We start from the raw sequence: 26817 nt of genomic DNA, 5'->3' as shown, positions 1-26817 counted from the left end.
AGGACACCAAGCTACAGAGGGAACTCCTCTATGGCCTCAACGTTGGTTCCTGTCCTGACTTCCTTCGATGATGGACTGTGATGTGGAAGTGTAAGCCAAATAAGCCCTTCCCTCCTCAAGTCACTCTTGTCATAGTCCTTTATCACAGAAAGAGAGCCTGAGGCAGAGGTCACAACCCCTCTGGGAAGGCGGAGAGGACCAGCCCACTCCCAATGCAGACCTGCCACATAGCACAGGGTGTTCCTTCCTTTAATCCCCAAGGAACCCTTAGAGGGGACTCAATTAAACCCCATGGTACAGCCAAGGTCCCTGAGTAGCAGGTGAGTGGGTGAAGTGTACAAATCCCCACAAAACTGAAGTAGTGGAGAAAGGCTAAAAGCCCATGTTTGCATTTTTAGCAAAACGGATACTGCCATGATTCCCTCTGAGCCGAGAGGACAGAACCTTTACATCTGCAAAGCCTGGAGGGGACCAAGGTATGAAGAATGTTTTGAAGCCTTGACACAGTCCAGCCTCACCCCCAGCTCCAGGGGACAGGCAACTGGCAGACTCCAAGGACAGGGGCCCAAAGACAAGGATGCAATACCCAAAGGCATCATTGTTACCCAGAAATCTTTATTACAAAAATATTTTGCAAGCCAAAAATTTTAAGTTGCAACTATGTACAAAATGGGGCCTGTTTCCTTCTCATCTGGTCTACAGATAAACTGGGACCCCATTCCTCTCACAGGGCGCATTTCGCCTCTTCCTTGTACCAGGGTTCCATACACAGGTTTGGGGGCCCTCTAGGCTACCTGGCTAAAGCTATAACTATACACCTTCCCTGACTCATTCCCTTTCTCCCTCCAAAAAAACTTAAGACAAAGCTAGGATGTCAGCGAGAGGGCATCCTTTGTAACTGGTCTATACAGCTGTGTGTGTACTCAGGTGTGCCGGCAGAGGAGAAAGGATTGGAGGCTTATAAACCAACCCTTTGGAATTAAAAGGCAGCCCAAGAAGATGGAAGGGCCACCATGGGTCCCAGATGCCAAAGACAAGTTCTGGTTGGCTGGCTCAGTGCTGCCAACACAGCCTATTGGCTCAGCTAATTCCTGGATGCCATCATGGGAAGTATCAGGTCACCAACCCTGGAGAGCTGGGTCCTTGCTGTGTTCCTGACATCCTCCCATCATACCTATAGAAGCAGGCAGGTTGGTTCAGCTTCCTACTTGAATAGCCCGAGCCAGGGATCCCCAGGGATCAGGGACATTAGTGCCTCAACTTGCTGAGCTACATATTAAGACCAGATAGCCAGGGTTGTAACATCCGCTTGCCACGGTCTCAGCCAGGCCCTGGCATCCAGTCTGAAGGATGTGGGTCAAACAGAGCCTCTGCCCAGACTCCCTAGCCAGTGACAGAAGGGTAGTCTGCCCAGGATCACAGCTGTGTTGTCACAGGTACGATTAGGCTCTGTCCCAGTGTGATCTTGCTGAGGTTTGACGGCAATAATGGATTCCTCCTGCATTGATTACCTCAGAGTGCTGGAACACTGGCTGCTGGCTGAGCGTCCCTTCTCTCTGCATGCCTCTGAAGTGCTTGTGAGTGAAGGAGGTTGTCACTGACCTTCTCCCCTCAACGTGGAATGGCCGACATTAGGTCAGCACTGGGTCAGACAAGGCTGCACTTACCACAGCAGCCTTGGAGGCAAAGGGCCAGCCAGCTGTGTGGCTTTGTAAGAACAGGCCCAGTTCGTCCCACTGAGGCTGAATGCCTGAAAGTAGCAGCTGAAGGATCCCTTTTGGTCCTCAGAGTTCTGGGAAATGGAAAAATCTGTTACTGCTTTAAGAAACTCCTTCCAGGACAAGAAACTGTTAGACCTCAGACTTCACAAGACCCAACCATTCAACACACGACGAAGAGCCAGGATGCTGCTGCTGTTGTTTTAAGAAAAAAAAAGAAAAGAAAAAAGAAAAAGAAAAAAGGAACCCAACAACAACAACAACGAAACAGCACAAATCAAATTTTCTAACACCTTAGCTTCAAGACTGCACAGTTCACATTTCTCAATAATTTACAGGTGTCCACAGAGTGCTGCTGCTGAGTTAGCGCTAGCTGGAGGAAGCAAGCTGGGACTGGGAAGGAGGTGGGGCCACACTGAACATGCCCAGGGAGTCTCTGCTGGTCTAGGAGGAGAGGGTTCCTTCTCCCCCAGGGCTAGTCAGTCTGGCAGGTGGGAGGCCAGCACTGTTGGCAGAAAACTTGCTGTCACCTGATGTAGTTCTTCCATGGAGGGGGCAGTTGATCTAAAGGGATTCTTGCCCCAAAGCCCAAAGTTGGGTGGGGGTGGGGGTGGGGAGCTCCTCTCCACATAGGAGACCAGGCTCTGGAGCAACAAGGAAGCAACCTGGAGCTGCCAAGACCAGGATCCAGACCCACGTGTGATGGGCCGAGGCACACTTCTTGGATTCCAGGCAGATTTCTCCAGTCCCCCCCTCTGGTTCTGCAACACCAGCCTCCAGAAGAAGCGGACATGGCTGCCCTAGAAGTGTTGGAGAGCCAAGGAGGGAAGACAAAGGCCACCCTTACTCTTGGTCCTAGGACCTGTTCCACCTGGCTTTCTAGGAACAGGACTGGTTGGCTGGTTGTCCTTATCATGGCCACTCCATGTGGGGCAAGAAAACTTGTGGATACGGGCCCTAGAGCCGACCACAGTCCCATTCACTTCCTCTGGACCTGGACACTGGCATACTCTGAGAAGGATGGCTCAGGCTTGGGGGCTGGCTGTGCCCGGCTAAGGTGGACCATGTCCAGGTCGGCATAGGTGAGGGTATCCTCTGGCCTAGGCACTTTGCCTGTCTCAATGCTCGCATATTCTGTGTGGTTGTTGGGCTCGGGGGCCCGGGGGGCAGGCTTCTTCTCTTTGGGCAGATTCAGGTCTGCATACGTGATGTCGTTGATGTCATTTGTGTCCTGGATCTAAAAGACACAGAGAGAAAGTCATTCTGACTCACCCATCAATTGACCAAAAGGTTTGCCTGCTACTTTGCCAATGGACTCAGTCTTAATTCAGGTCCGTCTCCTGACAATGTGATTTTATTTCCAGCCTTTCTCCTTCCAATCCAGCTTCCTCCACACAGAGCCCAAAGGGTCTTCTAAAATACTAGGGCAGTTATCTCATATTCCTCATATCTCATATATCTCATCTCTCATGTCACCCCCTTCTTTCTAGGTGGAACTACCTGCAGCTCTCTTCTCCCCCTTTCTGGGTCTTTTCCTTGGCCTGGAGTATTCGCCCTCACTTCTCTTTGGAAGAGACCCAGTGCATCACATACAATTCTGCTCTAGCCTGCTGCACCCTAAGCTATGTCTTGGCCCTCAGTGCCTCCGGCTGGGCCCAGAGCCCCTCTGAGCTCTTCAGCTCACATCTCCCTCTCATCGCATCTACTACCAAAGACTATGTCTGTTTCACAACCTTAATAAATGTGATCTTCCAGGAGACAGGGAAAATTCCAGTTACATGTCTTTCCACAACTTTCTTTTTCTTTTTCTGTTTTGTTTTTGTTTTTTGTTTTTTTGAGACAGAGTTTCTCTGTGTAGCCCTGGATGTCCTGGAACTCGCTCTGTAGACCAGGCTGGCCTCAAATTCACAAAGCTCCACCTGCCTCTGCCTTCTGAGTGCGGGGATTAAAGACATGTGCCACCACCGCCTGGCTTACTCCACAATTTGTTACTGGGCATTTGTTATACCGCAGACAATGATGCTAGCTAGCACAGAGGCCCAATCCATGGTGACGGGATGGATGGATGGATGGATGGATGGATGGAAAGATAAATAATAGGAGGAAGGGTGGCTAGATGGCTAGAACCACACAGTCAGAGTCACTTTGGCTTGACCACAACTCTGCTCAGGAAGAATTACTGACCCTATTTCACAGGACAAAAAGTGACCTAGGGAGATGAAAGTTCAATAATTTGGGCTAAGTCACTCAGTTGGACCCTAAAGTGGTGGACATCCCATACTGTGGTACCTCTACCCTGAGCCCTGCAGGTACTCGCTGTTGTCTGGGAAATCATGACTGAACTGGTGTCCCTTCCTGGCAAGGTACGTGGCTGGCACTGAGAACCTAAGGCAAAGGTCTGCCGGCTCTGGGGAGAAAATCAGCCACCTTGCTCTAGGACTGGACACTGAGCTCCATCCTCAGTAAGTTTGGAATGTGAATTTCTACAGGCTTCAGTAACCAATTCTCACCACCATCTTTTATCTCTAGAAGATTCCAGAAGGAAGCTCAAAAACAAAGTAACAGGGGGAAAGGATTCTCGCTGCCATGATCAGAAATTGTTTTAGGTTTGCCGATTACCACTCAGTGCATGCCTAGGGCTGGCAGGGTCTGGGATAGCAAACCAAGGGGTCCAGCCTCCGAACACCTTATCTCTCCCAGCCTGGCTCTATCAGCAGATTGCACCTAAAGTGGTGTTGACTGCCTTGGAAATGGCAGGAAAGCTGGGTCTTTCATTCCAGGTCCAGCATGGCATCTGTCTTGTAACAAGACAATGTGGACAGAGACAATGGGGCTCAGCGGTCTGGGATATACACTAATGATGCTGCCTATAACGTCTCCTTATCAACGGGGGTGGGGGTTGGGGGGAGCTACCAGGTAAAGGGAGGTGCCCTTGTAATCCAGGTAATTAGTGACTCGGCTTCTCCTCCTCCACAAAGGTAAGAGAGGCCATGGCTGGCAGGGAAGAACCAGGCTCCAAGAAGGTGGGAGTGAGCTGCTGATGGTGAGGCGGGATGTTCAACACAAAGGAGGCTGCAATCTGACTCCAGGGCATCAGTTACTTGGGACACATTGCCCTTGGTACCCCCTGGAGTTGTGCAATAGCTAACAATGGACCCAGCAGTCCCCAGATTCTTTGGAGCAGAGAGAAGGGTTGGAGAGGACTCATGGGTGATTCAGTAATGCACAGATCCTCCCTACCCCCAGAGTCTTAATTTAGCACTGGATCCGCAACTCCGGCTGAAGCAAGGAAATCACACCCCAAGTTTCCCAGGAAGGGCAGCTCACCAAAGACTGTACCTGGGTTATTTCCCTGGCATTCTTCTCGGGCTCATGCAACCTAAAACGGAAAGAAACACAGATAAAAATATCTATCTCAAGAGCTTATGCAAATCAATCAGAATAACATCCAGGCCCTACTTCCTACATGGGCTGGGGAGGGACCGTAACTGCTTATCAAATGTCTGGACACAGGAGCCGGTCTCACTGAGGGAATTCTAAACAATGCACACTCACTTCTTAAAAAGCCTCTCTTAGAAGGTTCTTTAAGACTGATACTGGAAAAGGTACTCAGGGAGGAAGGTGGGATGAGGAGACACGTCCACGAACTGCTGTGGGGGAGGCAAGCTGGGGCTATCCTTTGGGAAGTAGAGGACAAACCATGAGCAGGGATAGTATCCCATCTTTTGACCTGTGACTGTACCTTTCTGAGGGATTCAATATACAAAGGCATGTGCCCTGGACAAGATGTGGAAGTGAATTCACATCCTGGAACTCTGCCAATGGGCAGTGGTTTGGGGGAAATTAGCATAAACCAAATCATTTTGTGTTCACAAAGCAGAAGAGAAGTTTCCATTTGACTTTAGTGGTGCTGGAGATGCGACCCACTTTCTTGTTCATGCTAATAAAGTGGCCTATCTGATTCACGTCTCTAGTCCTAGACTTTTGTTGAGTCACAAATGCTTTCATTAAACGAAGTGAAAAATAAAGTCTCTGTGAAGTATCCTGATGAAAATATGTGGAAAACTGGAAAGAAAATGAAAATAGCAGTGGCCTTCTGAGTATCTTTCTTTGTTTTAGTGTCCCATATTTCCCAAATGTTATAAATATACCTATGTAGTGCTGTTAAAAGAAAAGGGAGAGAAAAGATAAAAAAATGCCTTGCTTAATAAACAACAATAACTGTTCATGCCCCTAACCCTGCAATCAGAACCCAGGCTGGGCTCACTGCAGGGTCATGGCGAAGGTGATAAGCAAGCTGGAGCCACTGGTTCCTCAGGGGTTACATACATCGTCAAGCCAGAGACTCAGGGCACGTGAGCGTGCATAATGTCAGAATGAGCAATGGGGCTTGGCAAGCAGGGTTTTTGATAGAGCTGTCACGAGTGCTTGGATCATAAAGTGTCCCAGGTGGCCAAACAGTCCTCTAGGGTCCGGGACACAACTGATAGGAGGTCACACCGCTCTCTCCCCGGTCACCAGCCCCACCTTCTCCATCACTTGTTTGGTCCATGTTCAGTCACCGCTGTGTTCAGAACCCCCGAGCCCCACCATGGTCTGCTGTGGCTGCTCCCTGCACCATGCTCACTCAGTCCCACATCTGCGCACTGACTATGCATGAGGGCTACTGCTGCTTTGCATTTTCTGCTTCAGCAATAGCCCTGGGTGACTCTGTTCTATTGCTGTGAGGAAATACCATGACCAAAGCAACCTGGAGAGGAAATGGTCTGTTAGAGGTATGACTCCTCATCCCTGTTATCACGGAAGGAAGTCAGGACAGGGACTCAAACAGGGCAGGACCCTGCAGGCAGGAGCTGCTTACCGGCTTGCTTTCCCTGGCTTGCTCAGCCCACCTTCTTATAGAACCCAGGACCAGCAGCCCAGGGATGGCACTGCCCACAATGGGCTGGACCCTCTCCCATCTATCACTAATTAAAGAAATGCCTTCCAGGCTTGCCTACACCCCAATCTTATGGAGCATTTTCTTAATTGCGACCCCCTCCTCTGAGATGACTTGAGTTTGTGTCAAGTTGACAAAAACTAGCCAGCACAGGCTCCTTACTACTTTCTCTCTTGGTTAACGTATGAGTATCCTTTTTAGGACTTGGTTGTGTTTCCTCTCTGGAAGGCTTCACCAGGAGTGCTCAAGTTGGTGGGACTGCTTCTCCATGGCAACCTCACATCTTCAGTGCTGTTTTCTGTTCCTCCTTGCCATGCTGTCTTACCAGAGTCGGAGGCACCCAACCTTGAAGTTCGCGCCTGTCAGACAGCCCCAAGGCCTTTGCACAGACAACTCTCCCTTCAGATGTTTGAAATCCTATTTTAACACTTTTCTTTGGAGATAGGGGTCTCACTGTGTAGCCCGAGCTGGCCTTGAACCTGTAGCGATGGGGGTCTCACTGTGTAGCCTGAGCTGGCCTTGAACCTTAGCGATCCACTCGCCTCTGCTTCCCAAGTGCTGGGATTAAAAGCATGCACCACTGTGCCCGGCTGAAATTCTATTTTAAACCACCTTATCTGAACCTTCACAGAACTTCCACACTCTGTTCTCAAGAGATCATCCCTTTCTTTCAGAGCAGTATTCAACACTGTAAGCATTTGTCCACTCTGTTTTAAAATATGGCACCATCATTACTCATCCTGGGCTCAGACTAGAGTGGGATATATCCTGGACTACTCTCTTTCTTTACCACAAGGTGAACTGACCATCTCCAAAAACTACTTCAAATTCAGCTATTTGGTCACTTTATGTCGCCAATCCCAGGTCCCCAGGCTGTGGAAATTTCTGGTTTCCCTGCCTCCATTTCTTGCTTTTATAATGCATAAGTAAAAGCCAGGCATGTTGTATCCCAGTACTAAGGAGACTGAGGCAGGGATTCAAGTTCAAGGCCTGTCTAGGTTACATACTGAGACTCCCATTACAAAACAAAGCAAAAAGGAAGGAAGAGGAGGGGGGAAGGAGGAAGAGAATAAGGAGGAGGAGAAAGGAGAAGGAGGAGGAAGAGGGGAAGGTGGAAGGAGAAGAAGAAAGAGAAGGAGAAGGAGGAGAAGGAGGAGGAGGAGAAGGAGAAGGAGAAAGAAAGAGGAGGAGGAGGAGAAGGAGAAGGAGGAGAAGAGGAGAAGACGGAGAAAGAAAGAGGAGGAGGAGGAGGAGGAGGAGGAGGAGGAGGAGGAGGAGGAGGAGAAGAAGAAGAAGAAGAAGAAGAAGAAGAAGAAGAAGAAGAAGAAGAAGAAGAAGAAGAAGAAGAAATTACTTTTCTGCACAGAACCCTTACCACAGTGTAGTCCACCTCCATATCCTGATTGGTGAGGTTGTGCACAGCCCGCTCCTGACCCTGCTGTAAGTTCCCTTCCTTATGCTCTCGCTAATCTAGCCTCATCCACACTCATGCCTCAGGGCCTTGGCATTAGCTACTACTTGTCTAGTGTACTTTTGCCCCGACAGCCCCACGCTAGAGCTTCTCATTCACGAGCTGTCTTCCAAATGTTGCCTCCTTAAGGAAGCCTTCCCTGATCACCCCCTTGTTCTGCTCTTTTCTAGCTCTCGCTGCCCAATGATTATTAAGCTTGTAGTTTGCAGAGTAAGCTGCCTCCCAAGGGATGATGAGACCACCTAGTCCTGGCCTAGCTCAGGGCTTATACTCCCTCCATAAATGCTTGCTGAATGAATTGGTGAGTGTTTTCTCACTGAATTCCCCCAAGTCTGGCTCCAAGCTGAGCTCAATCCAAACAAATAAATGAACACTTGGGGTAGTCCTGGTATCCCGAGAATAAATGTGGTGAATGTGTCACATTTAAACAACGGCCATCCAAATGAACCCCAGTGTCCAATAAAAGAGCAGGCAACACTCTTGTGTGGGTGGGGATAACAGTGTTCTGCCTGTATGTCAGAAGGCTGGGCCTGTGGCCAGCCAGCAGCGGAGGGGTCCTTTGAGTTCAAAGGCGCAGGATCCCCGTCACCCTCTCTGAGGTGCTAGGCTTTCTTCTACACCAGCACCAGTGTCTTTCAGAAAGTATTTGATCCCATGCTGGGCCACAGCCACTGCTGCCCAGGAAACCACCATTAAGGCTTGCTACCCACCATCACTTTGGTCTAGGGACATGAAAGGAGCTAGTGATTTAGCTCCCTGGGTAGGCTCACACTGAAATGATATGAAAGGACAGAAGACGTCCTGCTTCTCTGGAGGAAGAAACAGATGGCGGGAGGCAGCAGAGCATCAATGGGGACATGCAGGTGTCAGTACCAGCAATCCTGTACAGACCTGGGGCAGCTCGGCATTTCGTTGACTCCTCAGATCCTGGCCGCCTCAAGCACAGGAAGGGGATTATAATAACCTCCTGAGACAGGGGCTCCCAAAGGGGGCCAGTGAAGTCGGGATCAGAGGCTCAGCGTTGGTCTGTGTTTGAACAGCTCCCAGGCTTCAGCCTCACTCAGGTCTGGGAACCACTGTCCTTCAACAAGGATAGGAATAGAAATTCACGACCACCAGGGGGTATAATCTGAGTAAAGGGACAGATGGGCCTTGGGACACAGTAAGTGCTCACTGAGCAGAAACAACAACAAACTGGACAGCACCCCCCCCCTGCCCAACACTCTGTGGGGAAGGGGCTTCAGGGGCACTGCAGCGGTGGGGGATGACGACCATTCAGTCATTCTTTCATTCGGCAAGCCTTTATGAAAAATTTATCCCATCCCAGAGATGGCACCAAGCGCAAGAGCCGCTGGCTGTGAACAGGAGGGACATAGTCCCTGTGCTCAAGAGATCTGGAGACAGGCTGGAGCTCCTTCATACGGACCGGGATGTGCATGCTCACAGGAAGGCTCCTGATGGAAGAGGAAGTACTGGCCTCATGGAGAAAGACTAGGAGGGGCCAGGTGAAAGAAAGATGCCAGCTCTTGCTCTATGGTGCACAACTCCAGGACCATTTACAGGACCCACTCTGTCCACCTTTTTCTTTAGAGCCCCTGAAGGGCACATGTGTGGAAGAGGCCAGTGTGAATGGACTAGGAGGAAAGCCGCGGGCCCGTATGTGGCAGGAGAGAAAAGAGGCCCAGCACAGTGGGAAGCCTCAAGGTTGGCCAGAACTCACAGTGCGTAAGCATGGGGGCCGGGCCATAAGGCCTTTGGACTTAACCTTGAAGGCCCACACAGAGCAACTGCAGGTCTCTGAGCAGAGCAGAGAGACAAGCCTTGTCCTTGGAAAAGACTGTACCAGGTGAAGGACTGTGACGAGCGGAGGGAGGGTGACTGGACAGGATTCCTGAGGGTGGTGTGGGTGGTACATCGATGAGCATGTTCAGGGGCAGAGGCTGGAAGGCTGGAAGGCTGGACAGGGTCTGGGGAGACCAAAACAGGAGGCAAGACTCATCCCAAGGGCATTGTGCCCCCGCTCTCAGTGAGCAGACAGAGGCAGATTGAAGCTCCCCAGAGCCCCTGGAGGTAGGTGAGGCTCCCCTGCTATGTGCAAATTCCCATTACGGATGGTCCTCCAGCCAGGACGGACTCTTCACTGTCCCCAGTGTGAGGTGTCCTTGACTCTACATTCCAGCAAGTCCTCTTGGCTCCGTCTTTAGAATACAACCAGAACCTGACCACGTCTTAGCCCACACTCCACCTGGCCCAAGCCTTCACCATCTGCTTAGACCACCGCAGGCATTTCCTCATTAGCCTTTTGGCTTCCACCTCGCTGGTTGCCTAGCTTCTACACACGGAGAAGGCGATACTTGGGAAACAAAAGCTAGCTCACTTCTCTCCATGGAACCATCCCGGTCCCGCTACAGTCACAGGCTCTATAGTACTGGCTTCCACTCCGGACCCTCCGTTCAATTCTGAACTCCAGGAGGAAGGGAAGGAGACAGAGAGAATGATGGAGGAAAGAAAGACCTGCATAGCTCATGTGATGGCACACCTCACCAGAACCAACCCGAAGCCATTTTAGCACACTGGCACACTTACACAACAGACTATGGGGTGCTGGCCTACCCTGCAGGAGAGCACCGGGCCCGTCTTACAAGCCAGAAAAGCCTTTCTCCAAAAGGGTTGACGCACACTTGGCTGCACGGACTTCCTCATCTCTTGGCGTCCTGTGTCGCAGTCAGTTAGGCCTCCCCACTTCAAGCTCGGCTCCACCTGTTCTTGTCCAAGCATGCTAAGCCTGCCCCAGAGCCCCTGGCTTCAGGTCTCTTCTCACATGTCTCTTCAGAGGCTGTGGCTTCCTCTGCCTAAGCCATACATGGCCTCCCATCCCTGCTGTGTGGGAGCCCCCATACTCTGGATGGCTGTGTTTCCACACTCACTTCCTCCCAAGCCTGAGCCTCGGTTGTACCTCAGTCCCTAGAACAGAGCTCTGTAACAAATCCCCTTGAGCATGAACAGCTGCACTAAGGTGTCCTGTGATGTCACCCCCTGAGTTCCTGAGCAGGCTGTGACCTCAGAAGGACTTCCTCTACCACCCTAGCAGGTCCCCAGGCTACATCCTAGTGAGGTGCTTGGCAGAAGGAAGGAGGGCAACATGACTAAAGGCTGGAGAGATGAGTCCAGTGGAGTGCGTAGGATTTCATGAGCACAGAGGGCGTAGGGAAGGATGCTACCCCCAACACTGTCACTGGGGATTAGGCAAAGACCTTGAGCTACCAATTTGAATGTGTCCTGAAACCTACTCCTGCAAGACAACAATCAGAAACAGTCCTGACAAGCAGGGTACAAGAGAGAAAGGAATATGGACAAGAATGAGCAAGGGTTGGTGATTTACAGTATTTTGGGGTCTGTCAGACATCTAAGAAAAAAGGAGGGGGCAGTCTGAATGGAGGGGTCAGTGGGTAAAGTGCCTGCTGTGCATGAATACCAAGTTCAGATCTCCAGAACCCACATAAGGTCAGATGAGGCAGCTTAAGTCTCTCTGTAATCCCAGCGATCCTAAGGGGAGATGAAGACAGGAGCAAGCCCAGTTCATCGGCCAGCTAACTTGTCCTACAGAGCGAAACCAGAGGCCTGATCTCCAAGTGGAGGCAAGGACCAAGGTATTCGCTGCGACCTTCAAATGCATGCTGCGGCACACATTCATGAACATGTCCACATTCATGAACACAAACATGTGCGCACACACAGATTTAAAACAAATGTTACTACTATAGTATCCTGGCCCACAGATGTACTTACCTTGTGGAAGAAGTTGACCCCTTGGCTGAAAGAGACAAAGAAAAGGTGGTTATTAACCAGAAACAATTTGCTGTGTAACTTTCCACATCTCAGGAATGTGGGAAGAGTTAGCTCAGGGAAGGCCTAATGCCAAGCCAGTAGATGGTCTACCATCATCCACCATCTTCCAGGGAAAAGCCAGAGGGCCAAGCTAGGCTACTGTGTTCCCCTTTTGTAAAATGCCAACAGTCCCACATAGCTTTCAGCCTCAGAAGGCCCAGGTGGCTTCCTATTCTCTGCTGGGGTTCCATCTCCATTCAAGCACATAACTTTGGCAGACTCCAATTAGGTCCCACACTGTGGAGAGTAGATTCAAGCAAGAATTTGAGTTGGGGAGCAGGTGTGAACACAGGGTGGGTCACTTCCTGTCTGTGAACTTTAACTCACAGGGCTAGCCATGGCATCCATTGTTTACCCATTCTCACTTTCCAAGAAAGCGGCTGTCTGCTTCAGTGTTTTCAGGTCTGTGGTGCAGGAAGGGCATCCTACAGATTATCTCTGGGGGATTATATTATATCTGCAGCAGTCTGATTCCCATTTTGTTATAAAATCACAACTAAAAAGCAGCATATGCACTGTGATAGGCTCAGCACTGCACTTTGCACAGGCCACCCAAGGATGATGAGCTCAGGCAGCTGGGTGCAGCAGGCTGGGGCTTCCCAGGAACTGGATCTGCAGGCGAGCAGGTGCAGAGAGGGCTGCAGCCAGCATGCCACATCTGAATGGGGGTACCGGAGCCAAGCACTGGGCACAGCCATCTTTGGGAGTCCAAGGACAGGGACTGTCCTCATTTTAAACAAGACAATGGTATCTTCCCAGACCCACAGAGCTAGCAGGTAAAAATGGGGTCCTTCCCCCAGAATGTAGCCATGATAGGGGAGAAGAGGTAGCTCTTCAGGGTAGAGGAGAGAGAGGTGGTGTGGTGTGTAGAGGAGATTCTAATGTGTTCGCTGGTTCTGAATTCTGGCCTACTAGCCATGAGGTTCTGAACAAGTTTTATAATGCTGCCATGCATCCGTCTCCTCATCTGTAAAATGGGTCAGTGAGACTCCCCCAAGGTCTGTGGTGAGAACTGCTTGCATTATTACATGCAAAGCATCAGAGGTACTGTGGGCCCGGACTGAGCACATTTTGTCTGTCCCTGTTGCTTGAGCTTGGGAGTTGGGCTCTCCACACACTCACCACTCACGGGTTGGGTGGTCTCCTGTGTTCACAGCCCTCCAGGCCACAACCCTCTGATCTCTTAGGAACTGATGCTGAACCACACAACAATGAGTTTCCATGAGGAGCTTGCATGGACCCCAGTGCTGGGCCTCTGAAAGGACTGCTCTAGTCTACCTAGCGTGGAACAGGGGCCCCACCTATGTGCCCCCTCAAGGCACTCTGGGAATATTCACGCAAAAATAAAATAAATAACTCAAGTCCTCAGACAGGACTTGAAGCTTGGCTGCTGTTTCAGAGATGAGTCCTTCAGATGGTCCAGAGGGGACAGAAACTGTGGGACATAGAGGGGTGCAGAAGGGACGGGAGACTGGTGGGCCACACTGTCCCTCCTAAGCAGACACACAGCTACGGAATGGCAGCTCGGGGTGGTGCTTGTTTTCAGGCCATGGTTTATGCAGGTCACAACTGGCTTTTTTTTTTTTTTAACAGCAAAGAGAACAGAACATAAAAAAGAAAACCCCAGAGTTTCAAACTGATATTAAGGGTGTACCGAGTTGAGATATAAAATGTTACATTCTATAAACATTATGGAAAACCAACACAAAACAGTCTCCTCCAGCAGAGTGAAGAAGATGTATACTGGTAGGTCCCAGAATGTGGCAGACCTGCTATATTACACAGCAGTTCACTTGGGCCTCAGGGCTACCCTCCAAATCAGTGCCCCTAATTAGCAGTGTGACCTGGAACAGGTCAGATGAACTGCTTGCCCCCTGCCGGCTTCCTCTGACGGAATCCAACACTAAAGCAACCTCAGCTGGGGGAAGGGAAGCTGGTGGGGGCTGAGGTGACGAGTATGAAACAAGGGTCTGGAGCCTGTCTGCTGGCTTCGGGGTGAGAGGCCTTGCCCAGCCATAACCACACACACACCTACATGTGCACACAATGGAAAGATGGCCTGGCCTGGAACGCGCAACGTCCCCTGTGGAGTTTAAGGCCGTGTACCTTGCTGCCGTGAGGAGGCTTTCCTGGGAGGGGCTTATACATGACCCTGGCTGTAGGAGCTGCCTTTATATCCAGGCACTTGCCTAACATCTTATATGGACACTCTGCCAGCTCGCCCACTTTCCTTGGTGGTAGTTGGGAGAACTAACTAGGGAACCCGTTAACAGGGAAGCTGCACACATAGGAGGGATGTGGAAGGCTGCAGGCAGCTAGGGCATTTCCTTTCTGAGGCTGGCAGGAAGAGTCTCTGAGGTCCCCTTCACCACCCTGGCAGCTCCACATTTCCAACTACCGCAGTAGCAATCCCATGAGGACACGAGACCTGGGGCAGTGGTGAAGCTGTCCCATCAACCCCAGGACTACCCTCTGGTCTTCTTGTCACGGCAAGTCACATACGCTTAAGACGCCAGTGGCCATCCTGTGAGGAGGACTGCCCTGAGAGAAAGCAGAGATCCCACCCACCTTTCTTCTGTTTGATCCGGAGGAGGTAGAGGGCTGCCATCATCAGGACCACCAGCAAAGCACACACCACACCCACAGCGATGAAGATGCTCTGGCTGGGAGGATTACCTGAGGACAAGGAAGAAGGGCTTCATGTATGCAACTCAGAAAAATAAAAAATAAAAAATAAAAGCCCGCCGCTCTCTCACCAGTTAGCCTTAGCCGTGGGCATCTGGCTGGTTCTTCCTAGATGTCTAGGCTTGCCTACCCACCCCTGGTGAAGAACATGCTGCTAGCATGGGCTCTGTGGAGCACCCAGAGCTTCACACTCTCTGTGCCCAGGACGTAACCCACAGTGTGCGTGTGCATGTGCGTGTGCGTGTGTGTGTGTGTGTGTGTGTGTGTGTGTGTGTGTGTGTGTGTAGCTTACTGCAGGGACCAGGCAGGTCCTAGACCATAGACCAGTACATGGCAGGGCTCCGTGACACAGAAATGTGAACTCAAATAACTATCCCAACTAGTTCTCATCCACATCCATGGAACCATGTTCCCCTGCTGGTTCCCTCTACTGGGGCCAATACTAATCTCTACCTCATCCCACAGCACCAAGGATGGCCTGACAAACCTTTCATCCTGTCCCGAGGTATTTAGGGATTCCCTACCATGTTTGGTGTGCTCTGAAGCCACAGTGTTAAGGAAGACAGTCGTGGCCCTTATCAACTGAGGAGTGACAAAAATCTATCCCCTTCAACATGTCCATAATGAGCAGAGGCTCAGAGAGAGAGAGAGAGAGAGAGACACCGACTTGTCCAAGATCACACAGCAAGTCAGTGATAGAGCCATGTGGACACCAACATGTCCCGCCCGCAAGTTCTATGCATCCTATGAGAATCAGGCATGGGTAAAATCAAAGGAGCGCAGGTCTGGGTGTTCCTGGATCATCTCTGAAGGAGGAGTGAGAAAAGCCCCTGTTCTCTTCCCTTCAGAGCCTCTGCTCCGCACAAAGCATCAGTTGTGGTGGGGGCAAATGATGGGACAGAGCCAAAAAGCTGTTGCCTGTGGTCTCTCAAAGAGAAGTGCTCTTGACGGACAGCACACTCGAGGGGCTGAGGCGACATTGCCGACACACTGTCACAGGACAGCGGAGCACGGCACTGTCCCGGACACATACACCTTGGTCTAGAAATAGTCGTGGGCAGATTGACCCATGGAAATAGCCATTTGGTGACAGTATGAATGAGGATGTTCTTTGCAGTAACTGGCTGTCCTTGAGCCAAACCGCCAGCATCTGTGGGAGGTGGAGGAGTACAAGCAGGTACAGGGCAGGGAGCAGAGGCCAGAGAGAGTGAGGGTCGGGAGGGGCTGCGGGGACAAAGCAGTTGTTAGGTGAAGAAGACAGGAGGTAGGATGCAAGCAAAGACAGGCCCTTTCTCTACCCTCTTCTCTGGTGTACTTTGTCAAAAGACCCAACAGGAATCCAAATCTTAACAGTGTTCACTCTAGGGGTATGAGTGCTGGGGAACAGGAGCCCACTTTAAATTGCACTTAGTTTATAGACTTCTATAATAAGCATTCTATATGACTTTATCATTAAAAACAGATAACATCAAGATAAATTTTCTTTTCAAAGCCAGTCAATGGGAGTAGGAGCCTCACCAGGGGTGGCGTCCATGCCCTGCTCCTTCTGGTAGGCAGAGACTGGCAGGGTATGGTTTTTGGTGACCGCTGGCTTCCCATCATGCTCCACCTGGCAAGTGAGCACCACATTCTCTCTATGGGCAGATGTGTTCACCGAGAGCCAGCTTGTCCAGTTATAGGTGCCATCCTTGTTCTCCGTGAAAGCTGAGAGGTCAGGCTTGTCTGTCCGTGTGACGTTTCCATTCTCCAGCCAGGTCAGCCGGAGTTTGTCAGGGTAGAACTTCTGCACCTGGCAGGAGACGTTCACCGGGTTCCCTGCCACTGTGGGCTGGTGGGTGACATCCAGGACGGGGGGAACTGAAACAGTACAGGCAGAAGCTCTAATCTTAAGCTGCAGAGGAGGGGGCTGCAAAGCTGAGCCTCTCCCACCACAGCAAACATGCTAGGTATGCATCCGGTCAAACACTGCGGGTCTGAGTGTGAATGGAATCACTAAGCGGAGCACCCAGAACACAGTAGGTGCCTGGTCTGGGGACTGGTAGCTACTGTTAGGGTGATAATGAATGAAGTCAACGCATGCAGCTTCTGGCATGGAGTGGGAACGCAGTAACCAGAGGGAAATAAATGAAACTAGCAGGTAAGGGGTGTGTGTGGCTCACACGGGGTGCCCAGCAACTGTAGTTGCTGTTGGTTAACATAAATGCAACTACCAGCATGGTGCTAGTCATAGGGGAATGGTTGCTGTGTGCTTGGGCTAGAAGTCAAGGACATCTACCTCGGATGGTGTCAGACAGGTTAGCAGTCCCACGAAGAGGGCCTCCTTGCAAGGTGACGTGGCCTACTTCGCAGATGACCTGAGAATGGACATCCCCGGGCCTCAGCACCACCTGGGCTGTGCTGGAGATGTTGTAGGAGACACTCTCTCCCTTAGGGTCCACGGTGGTTTGGAAGTGGGAGAGTTCGTTCCCATCTTTGAACCATTTCAGGGTGATATTCCGGGGAGAGAAGCCATGAGACTTGCAGGTGAAGTTCACTGTCTGCTCAGGTGTGACCCTGCTTGCTGGGCCAGATACCACCGGTAGAGAAGGTTTGGCTAGAGGAGCATTTACAGACAAGAGATATGACTGTGAAGGCCAAGCAAAGGGAGTGATGGTGTAAGCAACCTACCTAGACAGCATCATCATTACTGGGGCACTAGGGGTTGGCCCCGGGGCTGTATGTACCCTCAGTACATGTTCTAATACTAAACCATGTCTGTGTCTCCAGTCTGCTGACACTATTCATTAATCTTTTTCCTGATAAAGCTGGGATGGCCATGTCCTTAGCCTTCTGTCTGAGGAGTAGGCAAAGGTTCCACGAAATGAGCAGGTCAGACAGTAAGGCAAGGCCAGGAACTCCAGGCCTGAGAGCTAAGTCTTCTCTGCACTGAGCGTTTCCATGACCTGGGCACACATGAGATTGCTGACCTATCTCATTCTTTGCTTTAACTACTCCTAACCACATTCCTAGAAACTCTGCCAACCCAGAGGAAGTGTTTGCAGAAGTAAACACAGGGAACAAATAGTAATGTAGGACAGCCACGAAGGTGGAACCCAATGGCTGCTCCGATGTGTGTGCCCCTCCCAGAGCCACACCTGTGAAATGGGGGGCAATGTTTCTCCTTTCTGGATGCAGTGAGGATGAAGTGAGTCCCTGGGAGCTTCCTGCTTTTGGATGACAGACACACAGAGATGCTTCTCAAACATGAAGACACACAGATCTGTCCTTGAACCAGATTTTTGTTTTGTTTTGTTTTTTGTTTTCCGAGCCAGGGTTTCTCTGTAGCTTTGGAGCCTGTCCTGGAACTGGCTGGCCTCGAACTCACAGAGATCCACCTGCCTTAGCCTCCTGAGTGCTGGCATTAAAGGTGTGTACTACCACAGATCAGCTGACACAGGTTTTTATTAATAAACAATAATAAATTAAATTTTGTAAGTGTATCTATATGTGAGTGGGTTCCTGAAGAGGCCAGAAAAGGACACTGGATCCCCTGGAGCTGGGTGTGAGGCACCTGACATGGGTGCTAGGAACTGAACTAGGGTCCTTGGCAAGAGCGGTACAAGCTCTTTAATCACTGAGTCTCCCCAGCCCTAGACTTCATTCTTAAATTCTCCCTGTAAGAACTTAGGGATTCACTGAATGGGATTTCTTCTCTCTCTCCACATCCTAGTAGGTCTTACTCATGCCATATTTGAAAGGGAGAGGCTAGGGATGTTTTTGTTTTGTTTTTCTTTAACCTGGGAGGGGGCTTTTGTTCAGGGTTGGAAACAAAGATCACTTATGTGTTGAGAAAGTCAAAGGTGGGTCTTGATTTCTAATTAGTTATTAAAGAGACAGACAGCGAGCAGCCCCACCAGGCAAGCAGAAGCACTTCTGGTCCTGAAAGGACATGGGGTGATCAGGAAGATGACTTGCTCCCTAATATCCACCTAATATGTTGAGGGCACAGCAAGGAGGGTGTCACTTGAAGAAGTCACATCATCAAGACACCAGCAGCTTTAAGATCCTAAAGTGGTGAAGGGCTGCAGAACCATCCTTCCGATCCCAGGGCCCCGTGCTCAAATCTAACCAACGGCAAATGTAATACTGTTGAAAATGCTGCATCTGAACGGAATAGTGACAGACTTGTTCTTGTCACTCTTCCCAAACAACGCACAGAACAACTATTTACATAGCATTGGCATCATATTGGGTATTATAAGAAATTCAGAGATGACTTAAAATAGTCGGCAGGATGTGTGTAGGTTACACGCAAATCTCCTCCATCTTGGATGAGGGCCTTGAACATTTTTGGATTTGGGTATCCCATGGGTGCCGAGAAACAACTGAAGTTGCCATCGATTGAGTTCTTGGGAGCCGACACTGGTTCTCTCTCTGCACTCTGCAGCCCACTGAGGGGTCATCTAGGACGAACTCTTTCTGTGGGACAAGTCTCAGGATAGTGACTAGCCAAAGGCACATAGCAGGTGAGACTCATCTCTTTCATTCAGATGATTAGTTTAGTATTAAAAAAAAAAAACCCTCTGAGCATCTGTGTTTCCTCTGCACAAAGTGGACAAAAACATCACCCTGGGAAGATGACGTAGATATGACTTCTGGTATACAGTGGGTGCTTAATAAATAACAGCCATGGTTACTATCTTTAGCTCTGGGACTACACAATTCTTCTTTGGCAGCCAGAAGGCACAATAAAGCCACCACATTGTAGCTCTTTCCTCTTTTGTAGGAATCCCTCTTGGGACCTGAGATAGGCCAGCAGCTTCAAAAACCTGGGGTCACAGGCGTTTCATTCAGATAAGTCATTTAGAAAGCTTGGAGCACTGGGAAAGACTGTGATATTTGGGGCTCATCGAGGCAGGGAGGGGCTGTGCTGAAAATGGAGGATTTATTTAGCTCTTTTCAGGCACAGATGTGTGTAAGGCAGGAAGGTCCCTTTTCCTAGGGGTCTGAGCAGGGCTAGCAGGGCTGTGTGGGATACATCTCCAGTCCTCTGGGGGCATGTCCAGCTCCTGGACATGATTCTGCTCATCATTGGGACCCAGAGAACATATGTGGTTTTTGAGCACCAGCTTCATGGGAGACCAATTTTGCCAGGGAAAAATAAAAGCCACAGCTTTTCTTCTGTGGTTTCAGGATACGTATCTCAGCCTGGGTGTGGTAAGAAACTTCAGATACAAGCAGTAGAGATGAATCTGAAGGCAAAAGCACTTGCTGAGCAAGTATGAGGACCTGAACTCTAATCCTTAGAATCCATGTTAAAAAAGGCTGGAAGGATGATATGTGCCTATAATCCAGTGCTGTGGGAGTGAGTGGTATGGGCACAGAAGGGTCACTGGGGTCTGTTGACCACCAGCCTAGCTCCAGGATCAGTGAAAAACCCTGTGTCAATGGAGTAAGGCAGAAAGTAATATAAGAGGACACTAAACATTCTCCTTGGTGCTCTGCTCATGCACAGGTAGATGTGACAACACACACACACACACACACACACACACACACACACACACACACACACACACACTTCAGATCCATGTCAAGCCAATTACAACAGAATTTCTAGGGTAGATACAAGGTGTGAATTTTTTTTTTCAGTTTTTAGATGAGTCATACAAGCAGACAGATGGAAAGCCACCAACTCATCCCAACCCTACCAACACTTGAGGCCTGGGAAGGGAAAGCGGCCCATCCAAGGTCACATGGACACAGCTCAACATACTTCCCACTGATGGGATATTTCCTATAAGCCAGACACTGTTCTAAGTGTTTGATATGATGTACCTCTTCAGTCCTGACCACATACTCTGTGAGAGTGACATGGACAGGTGAGGCCACTAAGGTGCTATGTGGAGGGGTTCACCCAGGACACAGGCAAGGGAAAGCTTATCTGGGATATGGTTCCAGACAGTTAAACTCTGTCCCCTGTCCTCCTGGTCACTGTACTTCTGATACTCAGTAATGACCCTGACACCCCATCTAGGGCTTTGTTAACATTTTGATGCCCACAGAACCCAGAATGGGGGCCATAACTGTTGTCATTTACAGAAAGAGAAACCTAGGACTTGACCGAAGCCAAGCCTTGCTCCAAACTTTAAGGTCTTAGGCAATTCCTCATGGCTTCCTAAGGGGCCAGTGTCCCAACACCCTGGAAAGGTGGGCACTCACAGATCTGGTTTAAGGAGAAAATGCTATGATGAAGATGTGGCACGAGGCAGGAAGCCACTTGCTAGTTGTAGTTGCCTAGACAAGTGACACACTACATGGGAACTTCAGTATCTGTCATACTTGCAAAGTCAGGACAAGTACCTGCCCTGCTTCTGTGCAGAGGTGGATGGCCAGAAGAGAGTTGGCTGCTACCTGGAGGGGAAACTGGTAATGTCCACACAAACTAAAATGAACACACTATGTAATGTAGTAGGCCTTCTTGTAGTGGGTATCTCTGTCCTAGATACACGGGATGAGCCATCCAGTGCAGCATCATTTTCAAAGTCCACAGCTGGGAAGAACTGAACTATCTACCAACAGAAGACTACTACAAATTGTAGCAATTTCTAGATGCTGGAGTAAAATGCAGCCATTTACACAGTGGCCCTTCATGTCCTGGTATGGAACAAGGACCTGACTGACCTTTGGGAGAGGTTTTCCTGTTACTGACGGGCCTCATGTTCTAAATGGAAGGAGCATCCTGAATCTTTGGGAAAGTGATGCGTGCCAGAGACAGGCTTTCCTAAAGGCTCAGAGTTTCCTCAGCACCTCCTGTGTACTTGGCTCACCCATGGAGATGCTTAGTGCCTAGCCAGCAAGGAGCCTGGATGAAATCTGCATTCTGGTCTACACTCTGGTACTCGCTGGCAGTGTAACCCATGTGCAAAGAAGAGAGAGGGCTGTGGAGCGGGCGGATGAGGGTGCAGATGTCCTCTTACTTGCCTGGCACTGGAGCCTTGAGCAAAGAACTGGCCTTGGCTTCCATGATCTACTGAAGGTTGAGATCAGATCACGAACATATTCTCCCATTGACCTGCTGTGAGCCACACTCATAGGTCAGGGGGTGCCATTCTCTGACCCGTTGCTACACACCAGGGGATGAAGAAGGCACAGGCTTACTTACCAAGCACATAGACCACTGTTCCGCCTCCAGATTGGAAGTTCCTTGTCAGAGTCTGCTCTATTGATCTTCACACAATAGTAGGTGCCGGCATCTGCTGGGGTAACGTTACTGATGCGGATGGTAAAGTCCAAGTTATTTCTCTTAGTGGTATCTGTAACATTTGTAACTCGAGGAAACTTTTCTCCTGTGAAACTGTAGATTAGGTGTCGGCTTTGCCCTGTTCCTCTGAACCACTGAATGGGTCCCACAGGCAACAGGGAGGTCACAGTGCAGTTCAAAGTGGCCGAGTCCCCAGCATCAACAGACACTGACTTCTCAGGCTGAATCACCTGCAGATTCCCCCATGTGTCTGCTCCTGGAAAGAAAGAGGCAGCTATAATTCACCTTAAGGGATCCTGCAAGTTCAAGTTTATCAGTGATTTTCACTGATTGAGCACACACAATGGTATTGAGTTCAGCACACTGCATGTGTTATCATGTTTAATCCTCATGGGGGCCTGTAACTCAAGACTAATATGAAGGAAAACTAAGAAACAGAGTGCTAAGTCACATAGCTTAGTGTAGCAGAGTGCCCAAGCCCTTTGTGAAAGTGTCATGTCTGAGCTGGGCTCTGGAATTTAAATCTGAACTTGTCAGGTAGACTGGGAGCCTGGACTCCCCACTGAGGAAACAAACTCAGCAGAGATATAGAAGTAGGAGACCCTGATATGTGTGTTTCTCTTCCAAGAGGTGAATTCTGTGCTAGAAAGCAAGTCCTGGGCAGAGCAGTTGGTCTCAACAGTCTGGTGGTAGGAGAGCTGAGAACTGGGGCCCTAGGTGGGGCTCTGTAGCACACAGCTGCATCACTAGGGGCCATCAGTGTGTCAACAGAGAAGGCCCAGGTGCTCATCCACTGCCAAGTGCTGCAGGGATGCGAGTGTGGCTTCAGATTAGGCTTTTTATGGTCCCTAGCCTTCATTTCTTCATCTGTAAAATGTTTACCATGAGTCCATCTTGGTGTACTTCTACAAGCAAGCTGAGGCCAGTGAACACGTTAAAGGCAGCATCTGGGGGCTGAGAGGGTGGCTCAGTGGATAAAGTACTTGACATCTAAGCATAATGGCCCAACCACCTTCCTGAATGATGGTTTGCTGAAAGTGTGGACGTGGAAAGTGAGCATTTGGATGCACAGACATTAGAGATGCAGTGATCCAGACAGGAAGACAGGATGAGGACAGGAGAAGGATGACAGCAGCAGGAGCCGCAAGACAGGATCACTGTGTCAGGTGATTTGGTCCCCAGTGGACTCTCCAGTGGCTTCTATTGTGACCTGTATTTAGACAGGGCTGTGGCAGAATCCTTGGGCAACCCCTCTTACGCTGACCCAGTAAAAGAGACACTGTGTGTTTGCCTACTATTGCTGCATTGGCAAGGAGAGAGAGTCTAAGACAAGAGAGCTCCATGGATCGGCTCAGCAATCACTGCAGGTCCCCAGAGCCCTGGGCATTAGCTGCTCATTGTCCTGCCTCGTCCTCTTCCCCAGCCAGGGTTCCCCTTGCGGCCTACTTTTCATGGCAGATATGAGCGGAGTCCATAAGCACCAGCCTGGGCACAGCCTGATTCTCACACTCCAGGGGAAGAAATGAGAAGTGTAGAAAGCAGGGACTCAGGCAGCATCAGCCAGCCCAGAAGGGGTAGGGCTGGTGGCCAGGCAAGTGACAGGCACAAGGAGGCAACAGGCTTGAAGAGACAGGAAACCTCCCAAGGGCGTCAGTGACATCACCAGCTACTACTACCAATAGCCATGAACATTCCGCTGGGTCATGGGAGACCGGTTGAACCGGAACCACCACATGCATGAAGCACAGGCCTGGGCGAGACCAGGTTCTCTTTGCCAGCTTGGTATTCATGAGTGGACTCCCATTCAGTCAGACATAAGCAAGGAACTGGTATCTACCCTCTGCTTTGTTATGAAGATTGTTCCAGAGCTATACAGAAGCTCCTGCTGTACCCTGGCCCATTAAGTTCTAGTTCTAAACCCTATCATCACATTGCTGTATTATTTTTATAACGTATATTGCTGTCGACTGTTATTTTCCCCACCATTAGGATGGCAGATCCACTAGGAAGTACTGTCTATCCTCCTGTCTGGTATACACTGTGTCCTCAATAGACACAGGCTTGAGAGGCAAGTGGATCTCTGTGATTTCCGCCCAGCCAGGAAGACCCAGTCCCCCAAAACACATATATGCTGAAGGAACGCACTGATGAACTGAGAAAGTAGGGGTTTTGTTTGCTCTGTGACCCTGGCAAAACCCCGAGCCTCTTCTTTCACCTGTTTTGAGTGGCGCCAACCCTGGCTACCCCAGAGCTGGAGCGGTGTGCTCTGTTACCATTATCCTCATCCTCAACAGTGCAAAGAACTGTGAGTCAGCGGCTGATGAGGGAGCTGCGCTCAGGGCGAACTTGGGAATTGGGCGCTGACAAGCTGGAGCAGGGCTATTCTTGTGGTGCAGCCAGAGGCCTGTAATCACACCCCAGGCAGGTGACAATAAAATCTGGGGCCGGGGAGGGCTGGCTCCTCCCCTTAACCCCCCCCCCTCCTTTTTTAGCTCCTCTGGAGATCTCAACCAACTGCAAGCAGATTTAGGCAGCTTAATTAATTAGCTAGTGTTTCTAAAGCGTTTGAAGAATTTTAAAAGTGTGATGTAAGTGCCAAACATTATTTTAATCTCTGTGTGTATTTTCCAACAGAGTTTTTTTTTTTTTTTGATTTTTTTTTCTTTTATTTTTGCTTGCTTGCTTGCATGCTTTTCTTTTGCTCTGCAGGTTCTGTTCTGGGAACTGAGCTTGTTAAAACTCACCCCTGTGGGCCAGGCCTGGGGTCATCACGCTGTCAGTGCCAATGAAACCATTGCCTGCTCTCTTTGGCCTCCTGGCAGAGAGCACAACCATTCTGGGGCCTAAACCAGGCAGTATCCCTGAAGGAGTCACAACTGGTGCTGGTGGCGGGGAACCGTTCGGCAGGGTGGACCGGCAGGGTGGACGACAGGCAGGGTGGACAGGCAGGGTGGACAGGCAGGGTAGACAGGCAGGGTGACAGGCAGGGTGGAGAGGTAGGATGGACAGGCAGGGTGGACAGGCAGCGTGACAGGTGCTCTTTACTGTGTGCTAGGCACTTCCTGGAGGACTCAATCACAGATACAGGTGAGTCTCCCCTTAAAGACCTTGAAAATGTGGGGAAACACCCCAAAGGGCAAATGACAGGGATAAGGAAGGGGATGGCAGCTTATCCCACAGGTAAATTGTAAATACTATAACTGTGATAATATAACATTTTCCACGGCACAGTATAAAATAGCGTGGTGGCTATGCAAAAATAAACAACAACAAAAAAGCCCCAAACTTTTGCAAAGCATTTAAAAGAAACAAAAAGTCTAAAAGCCAAATAATAATATCGGGGCTAGAGAGATGGCTCAGAGGTTGAGTAGGTACTGATCTTCCAGAGGACCTGGATTTGGTTCCCAGCACCCATATAGAGGCTCACAATCACCTGTAACTCCAGAGAGATCTGATGCCCCCTACTGGGATTTGCATCCACATACCCATACCCTCCCCTCACATGCACACAGTTTAAAATAAAATACATCTATCAAAGATCACTGCTGTCAACACTTTGATGAACTGTAGTTAAAATAAGTGAATAAAAACACCATAAACTCACACCTTCCAAAAACTAAGGACACCTGCAAAAACACTCTGCATTCACTTGGGCATTCTTAGAGCAATGGGAACTTGAGGATACCATATCCAAGGAAAGGAGACTGCTGGTCCCACTATGAAGTCATCTGATGGCTAAATCCACAGCCCTGAAAGGCTGTACATAATCACAACCAAATATGCTGACCGTCAGGGTTATCTTGTGACATTTGGTTTGATCCCAGACCTTGAGTTTGGGGTGTGGGGGGAGGGATGTTATTAAAAGAGTTAAGAGACTGCTAAAGAGCGATTCCTTCTGTGTGGCACGGGTTTGCTTCTGTCTGCACGGCCTGTTCACAGCTCCTCCGTGAAACAGTCTTAGGAAACCTGAATTTTCAGTGTGCCTGGGGCTCTGTGAAGTTTAACTGTTTACGCACAAACCCGAGGAACTCTCCAAAGTGTAGAACTGTCTTTGGACTGTGGATCTAATACTGATAAAGCCGCCTTTGCCTTTTTTAATCTCTACCTTGGATATTTTTCAGATTTTCTACGTTGGATGAACATGAAGGAACACATACAGCTGTGTGAGGTACAACTCTGTGAATGAGCGCTTGCCCACACTCATGAGGCCCAGCACTGGCCAACTCCAAAGGAATGCATACAGTGTCTCGCTGTGTTTAAAGAAAACTATACATGTAACATGAATGTTCCATGTGTGTCTGCTGCTTGAATGAACTTCTCTTCCCCAATTCGGTCCATTTTGCTTTTTGCTGTGTCTCCAACTCCTGATAATTGTGCTGTGACAGAGCAGAGGCTCCATACACACCTGCTGGTGGACTGAGGCCTGGATCAGTAAAATCAGCAGCTCTGTGTGCTAGTGCTCCATGTGGGAGCGAGGCAGGGGGTGGGGTGGACACGTCTCTCTCCTACCAGTTGACAGAAGTACCACATTGACCATATTAGTCTTTCTTTTTGTAGTTAATGTTTAATGCTTTGGGAAAAGATACAAATAATGAGGAGAACATGAGTGTGTTTCTAGGGAGGGGTAACTGCCCTGTGTGCTTGTTGCCGTGGAAGGCAGTGATGAATCATGGGATCCCCATGGACTGAGGCCTATATGGCTGTCTCCGGCACACTAGTTATGAAGTCAGACTTTTGAAGCAGTCATGTAAGTGACTACACTCAGAAGGACTCCGATCTATAGGATAAACAGCTCCCAATGGCTACTCTGATACCTTCTACCCTACCCCATTCCCAGTGACCACTGCCTCATCATCTGGAATCCTTTTTTTTT

The 26817-nt window shown here is 49.7% G+C and overlaps 1 protein-coding gene across 1 annotated transcript in view; it reads right to left on the bottom strand.

The window, feature by feature from the left end:
• Positions 1 to 595: 595 nt before the first annotated feature.
• Positions 596 to 26817, bottom strand: part of Sirpa (signal regulatory protein alpha) — a 38164-nt gene continuing 11942 nt past the window's right edge. Inside the window, 8 exon segments of the mRNA XM_036183141.1 lie at positions 596 to 2955; positions 5046 to 5097; positions 11918 to 11942; positions 14585 to 14692; positions 16220 to 16558; positions 16977 to 17294; positions 21846 to 21886; positions 21888 to 22200. Coding sequence (XP_036039034.1) covers positions 2698 to 2955; positions 5046 to 5097; positions 11918 to 11942; positions 14585 to 14692; positions 16220 to 16558; positions 16977 to 17294; positions 21846 to 21886; positions 21888 to 22200 — 1454 coding nt within the window. The 3' untranslated portion in view covers positions 596 to 2697.

Source organism: Onychomys torridus, chromosome 4 (assembly GCF_903995425.1).
Source record: "Onychomys torridus chromosome 4, mOncTor1.1, whole genome shotgun sequence".
NCBI classification, from domain to species: Eukaryota; Metazoa; Chordata; class Mammalia; order Rodentia; family Cricetidae; genus Onychomys; species Onychomys torridus.
Note: the sequence above shows the minus strand (reverse complement) of the source record. Positions and strands in the feature narration are given on the sequence as shown.